A 13339-nucleotide genomic window follows, 5' to 3' on the forward strand; every position below is an offset into this window, starting at 1 on the left:
GCAACCTCCGAGTTAGATCAGGTTGTTCAGAGCCCTCACCTTTATCCGTAATGGCTCTTGTCATGTCCTGGAAAGAAATAGTGTTGGTTTGACAAAGTTTGTTTCTGGGAAATTTATCCTGGCTGCTGCTACTATTCTTTACTTTGAGGCTGTCTGTAGTTTGTGGTGGTTTTTTGGTGTTTTTTTTTTTTTTTTAAAGTCACTGAAGTCTTTGGTCTGTAATTCTTTCTTCTCCTTTTCTCCCTTAAAAATAAACCCTGTCTGCCCTATCCTGCAGATCCCTTTTGGTCTCGGCCTCTGTGCTGTGACAGATGTTCCCTCATGATGAAGTGTCTGCTGAACCGTAGAGGTTCAGCACTGTAAGCTGAGATATTCTGGGTTTATTTCAACATGTTTACAAAAAAGAGAGTGCTTCCTTTTCCAAGGACCTTTTAGTCTATTTTTTTTTTTGTAGTTGCTTGTTCTCAGCACTTTAAACAAGCCTGCTATGGACAAACCCGCAACTGTTTGCGACCAAATACCAGAATGCAGAACAGCACGTCTTCTCGCTCTGCTCAGTGTCATGAGTCACTTTCTTATTTGGGGGGGGGGGGGGAAACAACAACCAACCAAAAAAAACCCCTCTGTTTGCTCTAGTTTGGGAAAAGAAGGACTTGAGGATGATGATGACGATGATGATGACTTAGATGACAGCTCTGGAGGCAAACGGAGAATAGAAGTAAAAGCTCGTCAAGCATCTCATACCAATTACTTACTGATGAGAGGCTACTATGCCCCTGGAATTGTCAGCACACGCAATCTGAGTCCTAGTGACAACATTGTGGTCAATTCCTGCCAGGTGAAGGTTAAGCTGCGATGTACCCCGGTTCCAGGAAGACTCAGCTCTCCAGGTTAGTCTGTTTGGCCTAACTTGCAACAGAAGTGGGCTGGAGCAGGAAAGATGGTGAACTCGTCAGCTGAGGAACTGATTTGAACAAAGCCTTTTAATAGGAACATTCTTTTGTCGTTACACATGCAGTTTGCCTTGTAATGCTTTCTCTCCTGATTTAAACAAACAATTGGTTGGCTCAGAGGCACCTTTTGTTGGTGACAGGTCCTTGCCTGTATTTCATGTTGTGTGAAACTATGAATCCAAAGAGGAAGTCTTCCTCTGCTCTGTTACCCCTTCTCCAGTAGGTTTTTCAGTCCCTTCTGCAAATTAAAATACTGTATTTTGTTACACCTAGGCTTTCTCTTCTGTGAAAAGAAAATCTTTCAGAACTCCTTGAATGGAAATTCACATTTACTTGTCTTATGCAAGTGCCTGAAATAGTGGTGTCCGATCTCTGGCCTTTTACCTACAGTAATTTAAACATTTGGGTAATATCTAGAGCTTGAATATTTGTAATTTATCAGCACTTCCCCTTCTTAAAGAGCAGCTTCCTTTCAGCTGTAATGCAGCTGTATCCAGGAAAGCCTTTAGTTATCTATCTCTTTGGCTAGAAGATCTAGTGCTGCCCCTGGTCATTCCTATTGCTGTTGTGGTAGAGGTAAAATAGAAATTCTTTCTCGTATCTCTGCTGCCACATGTGCCCCCCAGGTGTGCTGAGCTGACGGCTCATTACAGTTGTACTCATTTTTCCTTGGCTGTCAGAGAAGCGCAGCTGTCATACAAGTGTCCCACAAGCATGATGTAAAGGCAGCCTGCAGATAAAAGGGTGGGGAGCCGATAAGAACAGTGCCAAAGCTGCCCTCTAATCATTTGGGACTGGCAATAGGTGTCACAGTACTTCAGCTTCTGAATGCTCACTACAGTGAGGGTCAGTTTTGTGCAGTGACAGACCTGCTTCCAAGCACAGAGATGCTTTGTTACACTAATTGTACCAAGACATTGCCAACTTGTGGTTTATACCGTATTTGGCCAATATTTCTGCAGTGGATCAGCCGCTTCCAGTTTTTTGATTAATAGGGTCCTCCATAGCGTTTCCTTGCCCTAGACTTTTCACTTGACCTTCTTCAAGAAAAAAGGAGATGATTGCCTCACAAACTTAGAGTTAAGCTGACCCAGTGTTAGAGAGCATACCAGTAAGTCTACGCTGTATTTCAGCGGTACCTCACTTTGATATGAGGGCGAGCCCTTGTAAACCAGCTTGCTGCTCTTCTGCAGGTCTTTTCAGAGACAAATATGTAAGGCAGAAAGCAAAAAGGAAACTGCAGCAATGAAGATGGAAAACTGAGCTCTGTTTTTAATTGAAATAGTCTAGAATACCTCTGATCTGTCTGTCTCAGAACATTTATCTTTCTGTAGCATATTGCCTAGTAACAACTGCTTCACAGCTTATACATTTGGGGTTTTTATTTGCTTTGCAGTTTCTTCTCTGCTTGATAACATGGTTGTGGGAATCTCCTGCCTCCCTGAAACTTTTACCAGGCTGATAAAAGTCCAAGAAGAAAACTACGAGGTTGATCAGTTTCTTCGTGAGTGTACAGAACATTATGGCTATAATCCCAGAGATGTAGCTGCTGTTTTGCAGATTCGTAATGAAATAGAGGCAACTTCCCACTTTGGAATTTGCAAAACTGAGCTGAGCAAACGTTTCTGCAGCTATGAAGAGGAGGAACCTGAACGCACCAGGAGCTTGGAGCAGTACATTCAGGTGATTTTACAGCCAGCTGCTTCCCATACATTAATGTTTGCATGTTTAGTGTTCCCCTTGAAGAGGACAAGCTTCCAGGCTGTAGGAAGCAAATATAAACTGGACAAAACTATTTATATTAGGCAAGAGATCACATACCAATACCTGATAGCAATCTCGCATCAAAGCTAGGAAGGCCAAAACTTAAAGTAGCACTTCCTCAAAGATAGGAATGAACTGTTTCAGAAACCTAGAGGTACAAACTTTGTACCACCTTTGGAAGCAAAATGGTCTTTCCCAGTTACATTTTGACTTAGTTTAAGCTGAACATAAATATCTTGTGTTGTAATTTCAGAAAAGTTTAAGGGGTAATGCATCTTTTCAGCTTCAGTGCAGCAGCACATAAAACTGAATATTCTACTAAGATTGTCCTCTTCCTTTGCTGACAGTTAAAGATGGCAATTCCATGTTATTTGGTTAAACTGATGTTTTCCAGTGAAAGCTCCTGAAACAATTTTTGTTGTGTTTTGTTTGTTTGTTTGTTTTTTAATAGGACCTTATTGAAATGCAGCAGGTTTTAGAAGTAGGAGGCCACTCTGTAAGACTGGTTGCAATAGTATTTGCCAAGCCCTGGCTCTTGCATTCAGTCTGTCTGAAAAATAAACCAGATGATTCTGATCAGCAAGGTGCAGACACCACTCCCCCAGATGTACAACAGGATTGCCTGCCCTCAGAACCAAAGAAGGGAGAGGAATGTTCGAGAGAAGAGGAGCAGCTGGGAAAAGACACACAATCTGTCAGTGATGAAGAGCCCCCAAGGAAGAGATGTAAGACTCAAAATGATGACCTTCAAGATGGCAATCAGTTCTGCCAGGGTTCACAGAGTGATTTGAAAAGTGCAAATGAAAATAACTTTGATGCAGGTGTTCCTGATCCTGTTACAATGCAGGAAGCTTTAGTCATGGATGAAGAAACGGGCTCCCTGGGAGGGCAGACAGAACACCTAGCTGAACACCCAGCGTGTGCCTCAGACGCTGTGAATGTGGACACTTACAAGGAACAAGATAAATCTTGTTCTGAGGACAAAGAACTTGAAGTAGACAATGATGAGCTCAGCACTGAGCACAAGCAGCAGATTCCTAGCCTTGAACAATCAGCTGGTGAGCAGGATGATGATCTTTCCTACTTACAGGAGAACCCAGGAGTCTTTAAAGGTATGTAGGAGCACTCTACATCCAAGAAATCGAGACTAGCTCATCATCAGTTGCTCCCAAACAGGTAGCTCCATTTTATAAGCAAATACTGGATTCTTTTTGAAGCTGGACCGGGGAGAAAGGTTGTCATTTCTCATAGACAAAGTGGCATAACACTACTTAATCTGGGACGTCTTGGAGGGTTCAGATACATAAAGATTCCTTCCTATGCCTGTTGCTGGAATGCTCATGACTAGTTCAGAAATGTGTGTTCTTTAGAAACTCATTTACATCTCTTACTTTTCTCCAAAAACATATTTAGATCTGAAGCTTCTAATCTCTGGCTTCAGTCCAAAGGCTGGACATCTGTAAACCTGGAAAACACAGTGCTACTGGTGTACAGTTAACTAGAATGCCCGTGACTGAAAGTTGTGAAGTCATTAAAGCATTCACCCAAAAGCAGCACATGCCAGTGAGAAGATCAATAATCTTGTTTGTAACCCAATATGACTTCATTTGCATTTCCTCTTTACTGCCAGGTTGGGGTTTTTTTGATAGCTAGCAGTTCTTGCTAAGCTTTACGTTAAGTAGGTTGTTGGGGATTTTGTTTGCTTTTGTCTTTTATCGGCTCTGGTTTCAGATGGAATCACAAGCTAACTGCTTGTGTGGTATTTTGCCAAGATCTGCCTTTACCCGGCAGACTGCCGTGTGAATCAGTGCAGATGGATCCAAAGCGTGTTAGAGCTTGCTGCTGTTTAACTGGAGCCTTCCTGCAGGAAATGGACTGTCTAAACAGCATAGACCTCAGCAGTTCCTAACGTGAAACTACTAAACACTGGTTTGGATTTAACTTCTCTACTTGTTTGTAACACAGGAGGGAAGAAATAGTTATGTTATCAAGCACAGACTTCTTACTGGTCCTGCTGACTGAAGGCCAGTTGAAGGGTTTACGTGTGCTTAAGCCAAAGCTGTTAGCCTCTGGGTGTGGTAGAAATACCTACATTAAGTAATCGTATAATTAAAACCCATGACATAATGCATAATGGAAGTTGCAGAGGCAGCCTTCACTTTGAAACCGAACCCTGCTGAAATCTTGAGTTTGCATTCTCAAGTCTACAGCTGTGTGGGCTTCTGCTCAACTTCCGTAGGATTAGCAGGAGCATTAAGTGAAACAAGCCGATGTGAGTGCTTACACACTGAGACCCTGCGTAGCTCCCTGTGTAAAACTCCGTTCTTTCAGTTCATAGAACTACCTGTGCTTCAGCCATGTCAGCAGACTTCTAGGAATAAAACTTCTTGCTGTGCTTTGGGAATGGAACCATAAAAAGCGTGGCTGGAGTAGGCAGAGGTGGTTGCAAGGTGAGGTGTGGAACGGAGTATGCTGCAGATGGGTGAAGGCAGTCAGAGTGGAAGCTTAGAGCTCCCCGTCCAACTGCAAACACGCGGTGTATCACTGAAGGCTCAGGGCTGGAAGGGACCTCTGGAGATCTAGTCCAACCCCCCGCTGAAGCAGGGTCGCCTAGAGCAGGTGGCAGGGTCATGTCCAGGCAGGTTTGAATGTCTCCAGAGGAGACTCCACAGCCTCTCTGGGCAGCCTGTGCCAGGGCTCTGTCACCCTCAAAGTTTTTCTTCATATTAAGATGGAGCTGCCCGTGTTGGGGTTTGTGCCCGTTGCCCCTTGTCCTGCCGCGGGGCACCGCTGAAGAGCCTGGCCCCATCCCCTTGGCACTCGCCCTTAAGGTGTTTGTGGGCATTGGGAAGGTCCCCTCAGCCTTCCCTTCTCCAGGTGAACAGGCTCAGATCCCTCAGCCTTTCCTCACAAGGGAGATGCTTCAGTTCCCGCACCATCTTTGCAGCCCTCCGCTGGCCCCTCTCCAGTAGCCCCCTCAAGCTTGTTTGTGTTTGCACAGTTTGCTGTTGCATTTTACAGCTTAGCTGCCTTTTACATTCCTTCCGGTAGATAAAAGAGTTTGGGTTAATTAAAAACCGTATGTTCTGTTCTTTTCAGGAAGTTCCATGACAGATGTATCCCAGGCAGCCAGGGACCGGTGAGTAACAGAGATGTCTGCAGAATAAGCTAAACACTTGGTACTACCGAAATCATACCTGGAACAATTTGGAAACCTTAGTTTTATGCTCTGATGAGCACTGAGCATTGATGATGGAGAAACCCCATGTTACCCTCCATTGTTCTTGTTGATACTTGTGCTTGTACGCATGCTGAAAAAATTCTTCTGTTTTCCCAAAAAACAACTATCTCCAAATATCAGAGGAACAAAACTAATTTTGTTTCACAAATAAGTCCAGTGCCAGAAAGTCTCAGCTCCCACATGCCCAGGAAAGGCCTGGAGAAAACTGCAGTGTAGGAAATGGGATTTCTACGCAGGGTCTGTCTTTTGCCCACAAAATGCTAAAAATAAGGAAATTCTTTCCTGCTGAGCACTGTTGCTGCATGTTGCAGACTGAAGCAGGTCTTGGATAACTTTTGGAGGATATTGGAGCTAGTACCAAACAAAGCTTTCCTGGTTGTCAAGGCTCAAGGTAACTGCTGGGTGCTGTAGTGGTGCTAGAGGTGTTTCTCAGGTGGTGAACACGTAGTGTGAAATACTTCAGGTCTGTGGAACTGTCGGGTAGATCAGCACCCGTCTCTTCTCAGAGCAGCTGCAGAATTTACACCTAGCATGTGAGTAAACGTCAGCAATGGATGAAGAATCTGTATTATGCAGAAATTATGATGATTGGAAATCTAGCTAGAAAAGTGATTTCTGACAGAGCTGCACTTAAATCGTCTTTTGCAGGGCCTGCGAGAATGTCTGCTTCATTGGGAGACCGTGGAGGATTGTGGATGGGAACCTGAATAAACCTGTGTGTAAAGGGATGATGGAAGCCGTGCTCTATCACATCATGACAAAGCCAGGCATCACGGAAGGCATGCTGTTGCAGCATTACGTGGGGGTACTGCAGCCCGTTGCCGTCTTAGAGATACTGCAGGTATGTGAAACACCAGCTTTAATCAGGTTCAGCTTCCACACATCCGCAACTACTTTGCTAGAGGTCGCAGGAAAATGGGACTGTGACTGAACCATGAAAAACCACCTTCTGCCTTTAGTGTAAATTACCCAAAGCCAGAGCACGTTCCTGTTCACCATGAGGGAAGGAAGCCTGCTTTACCCATCCCTGACACCACCATATTATCGATATTTTAAATTTGAGCTTGCTTCTGAAGTGGATGTACATGCAGTTGAAATTCCAGCTGGTTAACAACGAGTGGTGGCTTGTCACTGTAAAATATGAAGTTGGACTGTTTAATGCAGTGTTAATCACCATAGAGTTTATCTTCGTTTTTCCCTCACATTCGTTTTCAGATGGGTGGTCTTTGACGTAAGAATCAGACTGAAATGTCTGTGCTAGACAATACCATAAATGACCTTGTCCTGACAGACCTGCTTACAGGCATTCATCCTTACATATAAAACTGCACGTAGGGAGAAAATGTGAGTTTCCTGGGGGGCTTTTTCCCCACATCTTGAGGTTTGATTACCACCAACTGCTATTTGCAAATGAAACCTTGATCTGTATTTTTTTTTTTTTCCTATAAGGATTCGAGATCTTAGGTATAGCAGTAATGTTGCGGTCCTTCCCATGAGCATGACTTCCCCTACTAACGCTGAAACGAACGCTCCAGTGTACGCGTGCCCCGCGTCTGTCCAAGGGCTCGTAGGTTTTGGTAACAGTGCAAGCTGTGTGTGCTGCCGATGAAGCACTGAGCAACTATCCCGTTCCCTGGGTGTTCAGCACAGCCCATCCGTGTGTCCTGTGCCACAGCAACCCTGCCAGGAGGGTAGCCGGGATCGGGGACAGGTTTAAGACCGCAGTACAGAGTGTATAGTGGTGAGGCATGCACGTGTGGGACAGCAATAGATTCCTAGGCAATTTTAATTCAAATCCACAAAACCAAGCATTTACCTGTACATTTTACAGGCATAAATTGGAGAGCTTGAATCTAACTGGTAACAAATTTGATAAGAACTGGTTTTGAAACCAGAGACAGAGCTTATATCTCTAATATGCCAAACACTAGTAAATCTAGGTGCACTCCTGTGTTAGATCACTGAATACACACCAGATGTCTTCAGCAAACAGAGCACATGAATTGCCTTGCTGGGTGTTGCGGTGGGAACGAATGCTAACCTATTAGCAAGAACTGACCCAAAAATCTGGGATTTATGTCTCTATCAGCCTTAAATTATTTGTAACTGATCCTAAATGTTGAGATCTGTTGTTGAACACAGCAGCAGTCAGATGTTAGCCACTGTGCCAAAAGTAACAAATGAGCATATATCCAGCTACGTGAACTTGCTTGATTGTGCTGCTGCAATCTTTGCCATCCCCATGGTCACCTGAGGGCGCAAACCTGCTTTTAGTATAAATCCTCTAATCTTTCTGAGAGCACTGTAGGTAGAACAGCATTCAGCGCATATGTGTTTTTTTTTCACCGCAGCTGCTCAAGCTAAAATATGTGAATTTTTCTCCAGGGTCTGGAAACTCTTGGTTGCATCAGACGATTCTACATGAAAAAGCCGTCCTTGGTGTCACTCTTTTCTCAGCCAGTTATAGAAGAACAACTAAATAATCCCAAACTGAGTGAAACCCCAACAGTATACTACGAGCCTACGATAGACTGTACTCTCAGGCTGGGAAGAGTGTTCCCCTGTGAAGTGAATTGGAATAAATGGGTGCAGATTATCCCTGTATAAAAGAGGTAAAGTTAAGTCATGTTGAACTGGTTTAGCCTGTAGGAGTGAGTGTTAATGCAGATTAAATGTTACAATTTGTGCTCCATTGAGTGTTTATGATGTTATTTATCCTTTTTACTTTTGAGCATGTTGAAAGTGAGAATAAAGCTTAATGTTAAAGCGGGATCAAATATTACTTCTGCCTTAAGTATATTCTCTTTTTACCAATAATTGCTTGTAGAGCATATAGTTCATAGTTTCTGCTTTGTATTATGGTGTTTTCACAGGTCATAGTAAAGGCCCCTTTTTTTCCCCTTCCCCCTAAGGCCACAGCAGGAACACTTTACTGCTGCGTTGCCTTCTGTTCTGCAGCCCAGCAGCTGGCTCTGAGCTAAGGTTTGGTACCTGCTCTTTTAAACACTGGTTGTTCAACATGCGTGGTATTAAGTTTATTCTGTGTGCTTTTTCCAGCACCCCTGCACTGCCTGAAATAAGACCCCCACCTTCCCCCCGTGCTGTGGCAGTGGGGAACCACCCCTCCAGGGCTCGGGGCGGGGGGGTGTCAGGTTTGAAAGGAACCACACGGCAGCCGGTGCTTCCACCCAGTGACACTTTATTGCAGGAGAAGCACCCAGCCCCATCCCGCGGGGCCTGCGCTCCAGGGCCGGCCGCCACCGGCTGCCCCCTTCCTCGGCTTGGACGGTGAGCGGCCCCCGGGACCCTCAGCGCCCCCCGGGACCCTCACCCCCCCCTCCCCGGGGCCCTCAGCCCCTCCCGGGGCGGCCGGGGCAGGGCCGTGCCCCTCAGTCCCGCCATCGGTGCCCGCACTGCGCGTTGCAGCACTTGTAGAAGGTGGTCATGGGCTCGTCGGCCGAGCGCGTCTGGATCTGCATGAAGTAGGCGCGGGGGTGCTCGCACTTGGGGCAGGGCTCTGCGGGGCGAAGCACCGTCAGCCCCGGCCCGAACCCCCCGCGCCCCCCCGGCCCGGCCCGGCCCGGCCCGGCCCTACCTGCGGTGGAGTCCACGTTCTCCCAGGCCGCGGCGCCGCCCAGCACGTCATCCACCTCCTTCAGCCGCGGGTACTTTCTGCTCGTCACCTGCGGGAGGGCTCGGTCAGGCCGGGGAGGCCGCGCTCGGTCGGGGGGGGGGGCGGGAAGGGCTCGCTCGGACCGGGGAGGGGGAGGCCGGTCGGTCAGGGGAGGGCCCGGCCGGTCGGGGAGGGCTCGGCCAGGGGAGGCCGTGCTCGGCCGGTCGCTCAGGGGAGGGCTCGGCCAGGACGGGGAGGGCTCGGCCAGGCCGGGGAAGCCGCCCCCGCCCAGGAGGCCCCGGCCGCCCGCGCCCGCCCCCCGCTGCCCCGGCACCTTCCGCGTAACGTTGCGCACGTAGGGGCAGGTGGTGCAGGCGAAGCGGTGGCAGCGGGGCCCCTCCTCGGCCACCAGCACGTTGCCGCAGGCCGGGCAGAAGAGCAGCATGGCCGGTCCCGCGGCGGCGGCCGCCCCTTCCCCTTCCGGCGGGGCGATGGCGGCGGAGCCCGAGGAGGAGCTGGCGCACGCCGAGGTGCTGGAGCTCTTCCAGGCGGCGCTGGCGCGGCTGGTGCAGGACCCGCTGCTCTGCGACCTCCCGCCGCAGGTGGGGCCGGGGCCGCCGGGGGCCGGGCGGGGGGCGGCGGGGGGCGGCGGGCTCAGGCCCCCCTGGCTCGCCGGCCACGGCCTTGCCGCCCGCAGGTGACGGCGGAGGAGATCGGCTCGCAGGTGGCGCTGGAGTACGGGCAGGCCATGACCGTGCGCGTCTGCAAGGCGGACGGCGAGACCATGCGTGAGACCCGGGGCCGGGGGGGGCTCGGGGGGGGGCGGCGGGCCCGGCGCGGCGCTGACGGGGCGTCCCTGTGCCCCCGCTCTCCCCCAGCCGTGGTGGTGGTGCAGAACGCCTCGGTGCTGGAGCTGAAGAAGGCGCTGCGGAGGCACGTCCAGCTGCGGCAGGCGCGGCAGGGGGGCGTCCAGCACCTCAGCTGGTGAGCGGCTCCCGGGGGGCTCTGCCTGCCCGCCCCCCCCCGCCGGCAGCACTCCCCGGTGGCCGGCGGGTCCTCCTGCCGCGCCCCCTGAGCCTTCTTCCCCTAGGAAATACATATGGAGGACGTACCACTTAACCTACGGCGGAGAGAAACTGGCAGACGACAGGAAGAAGCTGAGAGAGTGAGTGCGCGACTGGGGGCTGGAGGGGGCCCGCTGGGGTCCGCACAGCATCTGCGCGGGCTGGGGCTTCTGCCCTGGCCGAGGGAGGCCCTGCCCGGGGCACTGACCGGAGGATGGGACAGGCCCTGCCCTGGCAGAGAGGCCACCAGCAGCGCAGGAGGGTTCCTCAGCCCCAGCCGTCCTGTGCTGGGCACGCTCACCCCATCCCTTCGAGGCCCACGGGCACGTTGCCTCTTGGCCACCTGCAGAATAGGCTGTGCTTGCTCAGCGTATACCCGAGGTGTCCTGCAGGGACAAGATAAGTGAGAAAAGGCGTTGAGCGTGAGGGGTGTGGAACGCAGAGATGGCCAGGGATGGTGTCACACACGTGAAGCACATCCATTCATCTCCAGGGAAGGTGGGAGCACTTGGGGAGCAGCTACTTGGCAGAGGATGGGGTTAGGAACCGTTATGTGGTGGAGGGGATCCTCTGGGAGTCATCTAGTCCGACCCTCTGCACAAGCAGGGTCAGCCAGAGCCAGTTGCTGAGGGCCATGTCCAGCTGGGTTTTGAGCGTCTCCGAGACCGGAGGCTGCACAACCGTTCTAGGGAAGCCTCTTCTGCTGCTCGGTCACCCTCACGGAGGGCCTGGAGCAGCTGAGGTACAGAGGTAGGAAGGAGGATGGAAGAACACTGAGCAAAGAGCAAAGAGTAAGTGTGTTGGGCTCTGGACCTGCTCAGCCACCTGTCAGACAATCCAGTAACACCACTGACAAATGACGCCCATGTTTCCGTGCCCATTCTCGGGGCAGGGAGGCAGGAGATGCTTCTGAGCACTCTGGCTGTTGCATACAGCCGTGCTGGGTATGCCAGCCTGTGTGCAGGCCAGTAAGAAAAGGTTTGTGGGAAGTATTAAAAATTTAGCAAGACAGCCCGAATCAAAGCTGTCCTTGAAAGACTGCGCCACGAGTGATAGATGTTGCATTTAAGGGGGTGTTGCAGTTAAAAAGGCAGTTGATCAGGTGCTGGCAGCATGTTCTACGTAGGCAAGTAAGAATTTTGCCTTGTCCTGCCTTAGAGCACAGCACGGGGTGGTAGGAGTCCATCTCCCCTTGCAAAGGAGGAGGCTGTAGGATTTCAAAGGTTTCAGTTCCTGGGAAATGCGTATAACAGCATAAGTCTCTCTTCAGGTATGGCATCAGAAACCGGGATGAGGTCAGCTTCATAAAGAAGCTTCGAAAGTAACCTGTCAGGTAAGTCCTGAACACCCGTTAAGTGCTACCAATTCTTCCTCCTCCCCAGACCTTAGTGTTCAGGCTTATAGCAGCTGGTGTTGCTGCTCCCCGCTGCGTAGCGCGCATTTCTGAACGCTGGGTGCTAACTAATCCCTAGGACAGAGGTCTTTGTGCTACAGGCCATTGCCATCACCCAGGTCACTTGGGTCCGTCTGCGTGCCTCAGACTGTCATACCCCAGTGACTGTTCTCCCACCCCACTCCTAGTGCTCCTGCACCACTCCGAGCACCTGCAGCTAACAGAAAGGTCCCACGGGTGCACTTACGTCAGTGCAAGAAGCACTGTTTTTGCTGTTCCACAGTGGGTGGATGTTGAGCTATTTCTCTCAGTTACTGCAGGCTGTAAGGATTTAGGAAAAGGGGACCTCAGCTTACATATCCTGTAGGTTTTGACTCCCAGTTTCTCCATTTTCCAGTTTATAGAAACTTGTGTTCAATGGATTCATTGTTCGCAGAAGACAGGTCACACCACTAGACAACTTTTAGTCATGATATTTCTGTGCAGCTGATGCATTTAAGAACACTTCCAGCACAGGAAGCACTAGTACCACATATAGTTACCTGTTTGTAACCTGTGTTGACATAATTCTGGTATTATATTGCTATTTTTAGAAAGTCGTAAACATAAACACAAGATGTGGCCAAGTACTCTCAAGCTTAAATTTAAAATTATGTCTGCTTCCCCTCCACACCCGAAAACACAATTGCAGTGGCTGGAGAGCAGTGGTGGTAGCAGCTTTTCCATACTTGGGTTTTTGTTTTGGCTCCAGCTAGCTGGGTTAGAAACTGTTGCTTTGAACAGTAACTTTTTTCCCCCCCTCTTTCTTTCAACATTGCAACACCCAGCGTAAGGAGATGGGTGCTGGAACACAGGCCAGCGGCCCCATGGTGTCAGTGACCAGCAGTCCCCAAAGGCACTGGCTGATCCCCCTGGGCTTTCTGAGCAGGGAGGGCTAGTGCTGAGAGCCCGGCCTGCAGGAACTGTTGTCACTGCCAAATATTTTCTTTAACAGAGGGAGTAGAAAATCCAGCCCTACCAAGACCAGACTGTGGATTCAGCACTTTCCTGGTGGAAGAGGTTGTACCATTTCAAAGAGAAACGCACTCCAGTTGAATGGACATTCTCACGTGTTTTTTGCAGTTGCTGTTTGAAACATCCGCCTGTGAGCTGTGTGTGGAATGCCCTTTCAGTGATTAAAGAGAACCTCTTGTTTTCTGATGCTTTCAAGGCCCTTATTTCCAGGTACAAATCTGTGTCTGACCGTTTTGGGTGCTAGAAAAGTATTGATTCTACCGGTACGTGAAACAGCACAGGGGAGATAAAGTAACA

The 13339-nt window shown here is 49.5% G+C and overlaps 3 protein-coding genes across 5 annotated transcripts in view; 2 read left to right on the forward strand and 1 right to left on the reverse strand.

Moving 5' to 3' along the window:
- Nucleotides 1–8740, forward strand: part of GTF3C1 (general transcription factor IIIC subunit 1) — a 42213-nt gene extending 33473 nt beyond the window's left edge. For both annotated transcript variants that reach the window (XM_040593625.1, XM_040593626.1), the window contains exons 32-37: nucleotides 637–890; nucleotides 2350–2636; nucleotides 3169–3829; nucleotides 5817–5856; nucleotides 6607–6799; nucleotides 8344–8740. In XM_040593625.1, the coding sequence (XP_040449559.1) occupies nucleotides 637–890; nucleotides 2350–2636; nucleotides 3169–3829; nucleotides 5817–5856; nucleotides 6607–6799; nucleotides 8344–8565 (1657 nt within the window). In that variant the 3' untranslated portion in view covers nucleotides 8566–8740. The remainder of the gene's footprint in view (nucleotides 1–636; nucleotides 891–2349; nucleotides 2637–3168; nucleotides 3830–5816; nucleotides 5857–6606; nucleotides 6800–8343) is intronic.
- A 400-nt stretch (nucleotides 8741–9140) lies between these two features.
- On the reverse strand, nucleotides 9141–10016 carry POLR3K (RNA polymerase III subunit K). The gene is made up of 3 exons (XM_040593663.1): nucleotides 9906–10016; nucleotides 9554–9641; nucleotides 9141–9475 (listed from the first exon to the last, which is right to left on the reverse strand). The coding sequence occupies exons 1-3, from the start codon at nucleotides 10014–10016 to the stop codon at nucleotides 9348–9350; spliced, it is 327 nt and encodes a 108-aa protein (XP_040449597.1). The 3' UTR covers nucleotides 9141–9347.
- SNRNP25 (small nuclear ribonucleoprotein U11/U12 subunit 25) lies at nucleotides 10015–13223 on the forward strand. 2 transcript variants are annotated; one of them, XM_040593661.1, is made up of 6 exons: nucleotides 10015–10173; nucleotides 10269–10359; nucleotides 10450–10555; nucleotides 10662–10736; nucleotides 11906–11968; nucleotides 13023–13223. In XM_040593661.1, exons 1-5 carry the CDS (start codon nucleotides 10015–10017, stop codon nucleotides 11958–11960), a joined length of 486 nt encoding a protein of 161 aa, XP_040449595.1. In that variant the 3' UTR covers nucleotides 11961–11968; nucleotides 13023–13223. The 2 variants fall into 2 exon arrangements, with proteins under 2 accessions (XP_040449595.1, XP_040449594.1); XM_040593660.1 differs by having other exon boundaries at nucleotides 13151–13223.
- Nucleotides 13224–13339: the final 116 nt, after the last annotated feature.

The sequence above is a fragment of the Falco naumanni genome, chromosome 4 (assembly GCF_017639655.2).
Source record: "Falco naumanni isolate bFalNau1 chromosome 4, bFalNau1.pat, whole genome shotgun sequence".
In the NCBI taxonomy this organism is placed as follows: domain Eukaryota; kingdom Metazoa; phylum Chordata; class Aves; order Falconiformes; family Falconidae; genus Falco; species Falco naumanni.